Source organism: Monopterus albus, unplaced genomic scaffold (assembly GCF_001952655.1).
Source record: "Monopterus albus unplaced genomic scaffold, M_albus_1.0 scaffold28.1, whole genome shotgun sequence".
Classification (NCBI taxonomy): domain Eukaryota; kingdom Metazoa; phylum Chordata; class Actinopteri; order Synbranchiformes; family Synbranchidae; genus Monopterus; species Monopterus albus.
This window is the reverse complement of record NW_018127908.1, coordinates 2,897,582-2,906,291: the sequence shown is the minus strand read 5'-3', so window position 1 is coordinate 2,906,291 and position 8,710 is coordinate 2,897,582. Positions and strand designations below refer to the sequence as shown.

Here is an 8,710-nt window from a genome sequence, read left to right as displayed (position 1 = left end):
TGAAAGGATATTTTTAGTCTTGTTACCAGCAATGACAAAAGGAGGATGTGAATATTTTATTATTTACAAGTACTGTAGAAATGTGTGTACATGTAAAGTCTACCCTGCTATACCTGCTATCAATTTGAGTTTGGATGCGACGCCAGCGGTCATTCATCTGACCCACCAGCTCTGAGTACTTGGACAAGTCCACGTCACACTTGTGGAAGGAATCAGAGATTTGACCATTCCAGTGCACTGCTTTAGTCAGGTCAGACTCCATAGCAGTCAGCAGGTCTCTTTTTTGCTCCAGATCACTCTTCATTTGCTGTAATAGAGAATAAAAAAAACAGCCCCCGCCCAAAAGATATTCAATTTCAGTTAATGTACCATTAAGTGATAACTAGGGGTATTGCTCTACATGGTTTTACATTTTTTCAAGTCTTGAAACTGAAACGTCTGCAGTTCAAACTAAATATTGGAAGTGTGTCAGACCTTTAGTGCGCTCCGTTGGTTTTCCACTTCCCGAAGGTCCAGAGAGGTAGTCTCCTTCTCCGTTAACCGGGCCTCATAGACTTTAATGATATCCTCGGCCTGGAGAAGGCTCTGAAGCAAGGCCTTAAGAGCTGACAGTCTGTTGAAAACACACAGTCATTACATTAAATGCAGCAGAGATGAAAAGTGATTTTACTCTCTAATCTATCATATATTAGCTTCAGGTTCCAGTCCCACTACTTTATTTTGTGGAGTATTTACTCAAACATGGTGGAATAAACAAAAAGGTGGTGTAATTACCTTTGAAGGTAAACTGAGTAGAGACCCTGCAGGCCTCCCAGTTTCTGGTTGATGATTTCCAGTTCTGATCGGAGGAACTTGGCTTGATCGGAGTCAGCAGGTAGCCCTTCCAGCTGCTTTATAATCTTTTCTCTTAGGCGCAGGTACTCATCATAAACAGAGTCCAACTCTTCATGCACAGCCTAGAAACCAGTAAGATTTATATTTTACCCATATGTTTCAGCTTTTGACATTTGGTTTTGTTTTGTAGCAAACAAAATCTTCCTCTTTTAACTATATGGAAAAATAAATGAATGATTGCATACCTGCAGCCTCTGGATGTGCACCGAGCACTCGTGCACACTGTTGTCCCCAAGAGGAACATGGAGATGACTAGTGAGAGCAGACTCAGCCAGCTCCAATCTGCGCCGAATTTCTTGTAGATTAGTGAGCATGGTAAGGCTTACGGTAGAACTGGGTGGGGGAGGCTTGGGGACAGTGGTCTTGACAGTTTTGGTAGTCTGAACCTTGATGGTTTCCTCCTTTGACGGTTCAGGCTTCACCACTTCATCCACTTTATTGGCTGATGGAAAATGCAGAGAATATGGATTTATAGTAAAAGGAATAACTCTATTTTTGCAACTTTAGTGAACTGATCATTTAGGAATAAATGAAAGACATTCTGCACTCACTGAAAGTAGGCAGCTGGACAATCAGTGTATCATAGTAGTTCTGGGCTTTATCGAAGTGGCCCTGAATAGTTTTCTTGTCCTCTTCTCCAAACATCTCAGAACCTTGGCTGGTACGCAGGAACTCTTGGTAGTGAGTTTCCAGTCTTTTGATGATGGTGCGGTACTCCTCAGGACGCATCTTAGACAGCTACCAGACAATGAAGCGGCATCAAGTTAAGCAAAAGTCACAGAAGGTGAGGAAACCTCTTCAGACAGTGCTGGAGATAACTTGTAAACTGAATCTAATTCATCTTTGCCATGGATGTGAAAAGATAAGTTAATATTAAACCTTAACAGTAAAACTAAGGAGTTAATTAGATTCTGTGTGGTATCTTACCATGGTTACAGTGAGAGAGTTAATGTAATTGATGTCTTTGAGGCAGTACTGCCATGAGATGAGGCTCTTGATGTTGATGTAGAGTTGATTCCAAATGCCCATAATGGCTTCATAATACTGCTCATTCCTGGGGAACAGAACAAGCCATCAGTCATTTGTAAAGGTAAAGAGAAACTGCAAACAGAGCAGGCATGATGACTAAATGACTTGTAAAAAAACCTTGACACCATGTCAGCAATGTATACTGTATATTACCAATACGTTATCAAAAGGCTATTTTCATAGCATAATGTCCAACTATGTATCAAACACTGCAGATGAACACCAACATTACCTTTATTCTAAAATCATTTACATAATGAATGATTATTTATGACCATGAATGATCTACATCTCCATTCAAAGTATGTTTCTCACTTGTTGGCGAGGCCGATGCTGAGTGGGTTTGGTGGAGGGATGAGCAGACACACAGAGGGAATGAGCATGTCCAGACCTCCAGGTCCCGTAACAAGCCACTTGCTGCGCTGCGAGTTGTCCTTCAGAATGCCTTCGTTCCCTTTAAGAATCCCTTTCTGAAGCACAAAATTGGGACATACAAGAATTAGATTTGTAATATTTCACTCCATTCTGTGTGTGTGTGTGGCCTTACTTTACAATACTTGTGCAGCCCAAAATTCATGAGTTACTATCTTCGTGGGGACCAGAGACTGGTCTCCACAACGTAGTTTGTCAAATTTTATGAAAACGATGGGGTGTAAGGTTAGAGCAAGTGTAGGCTTTGGTTAAGGTTAGGGTAAGTCTCCTGGAAATGAATGTAAGCCTATGTAGGGACCTGGTAAGTTACAAAAACAAGGATGCGTGTGTGTGTATGTGTTTGACAGAGAGCATACATATATCTCACCTGGTCTTGTTTAAAGTCACATAAGGCCTGGACTATGACAGGGCTGGTACTCTTCTCTTCTGGGTTGCGAGGCTTCAGCCTGACAATGGCCTTAGACTTGTTGACCAGACTTTGGACCTGCCTCTTATTCTCCATGATTTGTTCCCTCTCTTTCTGTGAATATGCAAAAATCAAAAATGTATCATCAACTGGGCCACAGAACACTGCAACAATCATGAGTAATGTTTTTTCTAATGTCCCTACCATTACAATATAAAGCAGACATGCAGAAGCCTTCCATTTAATCTCTTAGCTCACTCAACAAAACGAGCTGTTTCAGCATATTTTGTACTTCACACCTGCAGGGAAATATGTACACCCTGAACTTATCTAAGTATAATGCTTACCTCCAGGTTTTTCAGGAATTCAGCGAGGTTATCCAAGGAGGTGTTCTTGTCACAGGTGTACTTGTTTCGGATGGTCTCGTGCTGTTTCTGCAGTTTTGAATAGGTCTCGTTGGCCTCCTTGAAAAACTAAAGGTGACAACAAAAACCTTTCATCAGGGTTCACATGAAAACACAGAGGGATCTATTTTCATAAGAGCAAAGCAGGACTGAGAACGTACTTGGCTGTAGGCAGCATTTTCCTTCAGATGGACATGGATGCACTTGGTGATCTGGAGAAGCCAGCTCCACTGGGTCTGTAAGGTGTCCATGTAGGCCTGTGTGTGCACAGACAGCGATCAGAACAAAGCACAGTTGGCTGATTATGATAAGAAACATAATGCAGAAAACAACTTACTTCAATCTTATCTGAGGCAGGATGGTTGTTGTTCAGGAGTCCATCTGTTTTTGTCTTCAACTTATTTAGATCTTTCTCCTTCTCCTCCAGGTCCCTCATCAGCCTCTGCCATAAAACCAGAAAATAAGAAACCCAAAAGGCCACAAAGTACTTTAAATATTAAAGCAGGATCTACTGCCATAAACTAAGACTGAAACACCCAACCAGGGTAAAAGACTTCAGCCAGAGACGCTTACTGAGTAGCTCTCTTGCTTCTTAGGGATGTACTGGTCGATGTTCTTGTCTCCCCAGTCAAACACAAGCTCCTCCTCTTCTTTCTCATTCACCCACATGATGGCTCTTGAGATCTCCTCGATGATGTTCTGAAGGTCACGTAGCTGATTCACACGGTTGTGGGACATTTTCTGAGGCAGACATGAGGTAAATGTATGAATATGACAAAAAGTAACAATAGTGATCATGCATACTGCTGCTGTTTTTGACAAAAAGCTAGGATCTACCTGCAGGCTGTCCCATTCTTGTTCCAGGATGGAGAGGTTGTTCTTGTCAGCCCTCATGCTCTAAAAAAAGACATTTTGGTTACAAAAATAATAGGCTTTTATATATATGATAGATGACCATAAAGAATAAACATAGTGGACTAAACAGTTCAAAGGAAGATAGCAACTAAGAAGAGCTAAAAAGGCCATTTACCAGTTCGTCCCTGGCGCGGTCTACTTCCTGGTTCCTTTGGATAGAGCTGTGTTGTTTGCTGTGGCTAAAGATTTGCTTTTCTATGGTTTCTGAGTCATCTCCCCATGGAGCAGTCTCAATCATGCGCTACAAAATGCAAAATAATGTCATTACATTTTGAAATGTCTGTGTCTGTGACACTTGTCAAACACAGCCACAACTGACAGGAAATAGAATATTTTATAGAACACCATTATTGTGAAGTAATATACTGTATATTATGCAATATATGCACAAGAATACAGCTGGTATTGATCATTATCTTTTATTCAAATAAATAAATAAATGAAACTAAGAGAAAAGACCAAAATTTGTGATGCATAGTCTGTCTCTCGATGTTTTTTGACCTTCCCGCCCCCTGTGGCACTAAGCCCTAAGCCCATTTGTTCCCAGTGAAGACACATTTTTAAAAATAGGTCACCGATGCATAGCTGGAGAATGTATGCTACTTAAACATGAGTAAAGTATGCATTTAATGGGGGCTACGTTCAGCAGTGAATTAATACATATTTGGTGTTCTAACAAAGATTTACAGTAGCTGGATGGTGCATGTTGAACTGACTCAAAATAAAGTACAGTGCCAGTGTTCACTGCAATGAACAAGTGCAATGGTGTGGCTGATCCAATTTGAGGTCTATGGCACAAGTTAGCTGCACAGACAATACTCATTACCTATATTTGTAAAATACATACATTTTCTGTGTAAAAAAAGGAATTGGTTTAAAATAAGAAAAACACAGAATATCACCAGCCTCTTCTTACAAGTAGAAAAAAAAATTCACATTTCCTTGATGTTAAATCAGTGCTTTCCCCTCTTTGTCCTCTAGGCGTCAGCATATGACCAGTACATCTGTTTTTAAGCAGGAAACTATTCCAACTATTTCCCCCCTTGTTCGCAGCCCTCCACTTAGATAACAGCTCTGTCTGCAGGCCAGCCAGAGCCAGTCGCTGCTCTTTATATGTTTTTTTCTCTCTCAGCTTTCTCAAGGCTTTTATTCTCAACCACTCCCTTTTCCTTCATGATTGCTTGACTGAAGCTTAACACAACACGGTCTAATGGAGAAATGTCAGCACAATCCTTTACTGAACTGTAGGTGCAACGGCTAAAAATCAACCAGTAGTACACAGAAACAGTGGGTGAAAATGGCAGTAAGTAGGGCATTAGATAATGTGCATCCAGTTCAGGGGTTTTATAAAAGGCAATATCTAAAGACTGAGAGAAAATATGGGAAGAAATGTTTCTATATCCAAGACAGGCAGGCAGAATGAATGACGGAATATACCGGGGTGAGGCTAGAAGTGGTGACTGAATGACAGGGTGTGGTTTTGGGTGGGAGGGTTACAGAGATAGAGAAGACATTTTCCCATGAACATGTCAGAGGTCAACTGACTGCCCTGTCTCTTAACAACTGACTCAGAGGACAGTGTCAGATTTCACACTGCTTTACTTCTACTTTTCTTTCTGCCTCCACAGTCTTTATCTCCCCTCCCTCTGCACTCTCTCTCTCTCTGAGTAGAGCTCTTTCCTCTTCTTTGTTTCAGTCCTCCTGCACCTCTCTTGGCCTCTCTCCCTCACGGATCAGGTTTTGGCAGTGCCTGGATGGTTTCAGTTACACAAGGTCATAATATGTGGTCGGGTATTGTGAAACTGATTTCAACTATATCACTGATATTTCTTGTGTTTGATTGTGTTGTTAGGTAATTTCTTAGCCTGAAATGCCTCTGAATGTATGAAGGTATGTATGTATTACCTTCTGTTGGGAAATCCAGGCCATGGCATCGTTAAAGATCCTGCCCCCCTCAAGGGAGCTCACACTGCTCCTGTTACGTCTTAATGTCACACCACCGCCAAGTTGCTGCTGGATAGCAGCATGCATGCTCTGCAGCTGGTCTACACTGTGGCATTGTAAACAAAAGGAACATGCACTGTGAATCTTCCACAGACACACTAATCTTTCAAGTTCAAACAGCTCAGCCGGAGAAATACAGCTGAGTGAGCAGAATGTGTAGCAGGTGTTACACTCCTCAGTATTGCTGTCTCTGTGTAAGGTTTGGTTCAACTAAAATGAACCTCTGTATGTTATTCCTACCATGTTAATCTGCACACAGGGTCTCTCAAAAGTGTATGCACAGGTATAAATGAAAACTGTAAATGCAAACACGAAAGGCCGCACACAAACTGATGAGTGTACACCGGTACTTTACAAGGCACACACAGAGCATATTGTCTTACCTTCTGAAAACATCATTAGGTATACGCATTTGCTGCATGTCTCTGCCACAGAGCTTCAGCTGCTCCAGGGTCTCTGCAGCCATGAACAACCACTTCTCCACCTCTGTACCTGGAGCACCCTATAAAGTCACACAACACAGACGCTGAACTCTTGCCAGCTTTAAGAGGTGGCAGAGAAGATTTGCTTTTCACTTCACATCCTGCCTTGACATGGAAACAGAAAAGTGTACAGTCTCACTTCCCACCATTCTTCTGGTAATTTTCCTACCACTAGAGGCTAACATAAACAAATAACATTAGTTATGTTGAGTGTAATCTGTGTGCCACACTTACACCCTGGAGAGCCATCTTTGCTTTTTGCAGGTAATCGTGACACTGGCTAGTCAGAAATTGACATTTTTGCTGAAAGGCCTGTGCACTGAAAAAAAAGATCAAATATTGTGCGCTTTAAACACAATTTTACATATACACAGACAATTTTGTCTGATTAAAGGTTACTGTTGAAGATTTTAGAGAAACGTGAATTTAACTAAAACCATCAACAGAAAAATCAAACTGATATAATTAGCTGGTTGATTTTCATACTTTATATAAGCAAAAGTTGAAACATGGATACTGTTAATATAGTTAATTGGTTACTAAAAAGTTATAAATGCATGTAAATGATCATTGAATTTCACAGAAATTAAAACTTAGAAAATATACTACATCCATGTTTACACAGCAAACAACACAGCAAAATGACAATAATGCTTGGAAATCAAACAAAGACCAAAGCAGTTAGTGATGAGGAGCAACCCTTTCAAATTATAAACCATTGTTTTAATCAACACCCATTCATTCGTAGTTTTTAAAACTCTGTGGGTCCTGGGACATGGGAATAGGTCACCAAATAGGCACCACAACAAAAACTAACCAGCTGTTGGAAACGCTGGACACTTTAAAAAGCTGGTGTGGTCTCTATACGCCTAAATAATACTCTATGTTTTACATTAGATTTGTTCACCACTGTATTGTTTGCATATTGTACAACATTACTATTCTAATTGACATTAACATCATAATGAATGGCTGTAATGGGGTGTGTACAGGTATTTCCCCTACTGGGATTAAGAACATTGGGCAACAGAATAGGAGCCATTCAACTAGGATTACTTTGACACATATATCGCGAAGATAAATTAGACTTTTAGGCCTTACGGACAGAGGTCTAGACCTGGGGTGCATTTGGACAAAAGGACAGTTTTACCCAGTGAGAAAATCACTTTCACATTGTCTTCTCGGAGGCACAATACAATACAAATAAACTTTACGGTCTTCCTGGAACCTGCCTGATGACACTTATCTCCTTTTTCTATCTTAAAGTTCACATTTTCACGACACTTATCTCCTTTTTCTATCTTAAAGTTCACATTTTGACGGCGATTTATACCGTTTTCTTTGTGAGAACAACTTGACGCGCATTCTTCTACATGTCCATTTAATGATCGATACGCGCAGCCCAGACAAAGCAACAGGTGATATCAAGACGCTTACCTCATTCCACCACCTCCACCCCCAACCATGCCAGCTTGCATTTTCGGTCCCCCGACCCCGTGCACGGAGGCCCTGGAGACGGTGGTGTAGGTAGTGTATCCACCGTCCCCTACTTGGTAATCTCCCTGGTAGCCGTTTCCACTTAAGAACACGTCTCTATAACCTGGACTCGCCAAATCCGGTCGCGAATTAGTTCTCTGGCCCATGGTGGCCAGTTTTGAATTGGAGCCGTACATACTCATTGTTACTGAGCTGTATTATGCCTTGAGAAAGTAGTTTTTAGTCGTTCTGTTCTGCTGTCCAGACAGTGGACAGACCTTGCGCGTCTCCCCTCCCTGTCTCCTGTTGCGCAGATAATTGTCTGCTGTGAATAGACGGAAACTGTTCGCTTTTGGTTTGGACAGAAGCCACACCTTTCTGTGTTTACGAAACACTCCTGCACATATCGGCCTGTGTGGGAAGAACAGTGCTGGGGTTGTAGTGTCATTGTAGTTTGAAATTTTCTTGGTTGTTAACAATTAACCTACATTTCTAAAGTAAGTCTTGTTAAAGTTTTGTGTGACATCTTCAGAACATTGTCAAATTGTCCTGTGGTTTACACAGACAGCTTGTCAGAGATGTTTGTTTGCTGCTGCTGTTGTTTTGTTGTTATTTTAATGAGTTGCTAGCCAAAGGAGGACTGTTGGAAACCTTTTAGCAGTAAACAC

General features: G+C 41.2%; 1 protein-coding gene across 1 annotated transcript in view; it reads right to left on the bottom strand.

The window, feature by feature from the left end:
* dspa (desmoplakin a) overlaps window positions 1-8,391 on the bottom strand; it is a 16,102-nt gene extending 7,711 nt beyond the window's left edge. The window contains exons 1-18 of the mRNA XM_020595870.1: window positions 8,004-8,391; window positions 6,801-6,885; window positions 6,468-6,586; window positions 5,986-6,130; window positions 4,196-4,321; window positions 4,003-4,062; window positions 3,739-3,906; window positions 3,503-3,607; window positions 3,327-3,422; window positions 3,109-3,234; window positions 2,723-2,875; window positions 2,239-2,393; window positions 1,822-1,948; window positions 1,446-1,632; window positions 1,080-1,336; window positions 775-956; window positions 475-613; window positions 114-307 (exon numbers count right to left, since the gene is read on the bottom strand). Coding sequence (XP_020451526.1) covers window positions 114-307; window positions 475-613; window positions 775-956; window positions 1,080-1,336; window positions 1,446-1,632; window positions 1,822-1,948; window positions 2,239-2,393; window positions 2,723-2,875; window positions 3,109-3,234; window positions 3,327-3,422; window positions 3,503-3,607; window positions 3,739-3,906; window positions 4,003-4,062; window positions 4,196-4,321; window positions 5,986-6,130; window positions 6,468-6,586; window positions 6,801-6,885; window positions 8,004-8,245 — 2,666 coding nt within the window. The 5' untranslated portion in view covers window positions 8,246-8,391. The remainder of the gene's footprint in view (window positions 1-113; window positions 308-474; window positions 614-774; window positions 957-1,079; window positions 1,337-1,445; window positions 1,633-1,821; window positions 1,949-2,238; window positions 2,394-2,722; window positions 2,876-3,108; window positions 3,235-3,326; window positions 3,423-3,502; window positions 3,608-3,738; window positions 3,907-4,002; window positions 4,063-4,195; window positions 4,322-5,985; window positions 6,131-6,467; window positions 6,587-6,800; window positions 6,886-8,003) is intronic.
* Window positions 8,392-8,710: the final 319 nt, after the last annotated feature.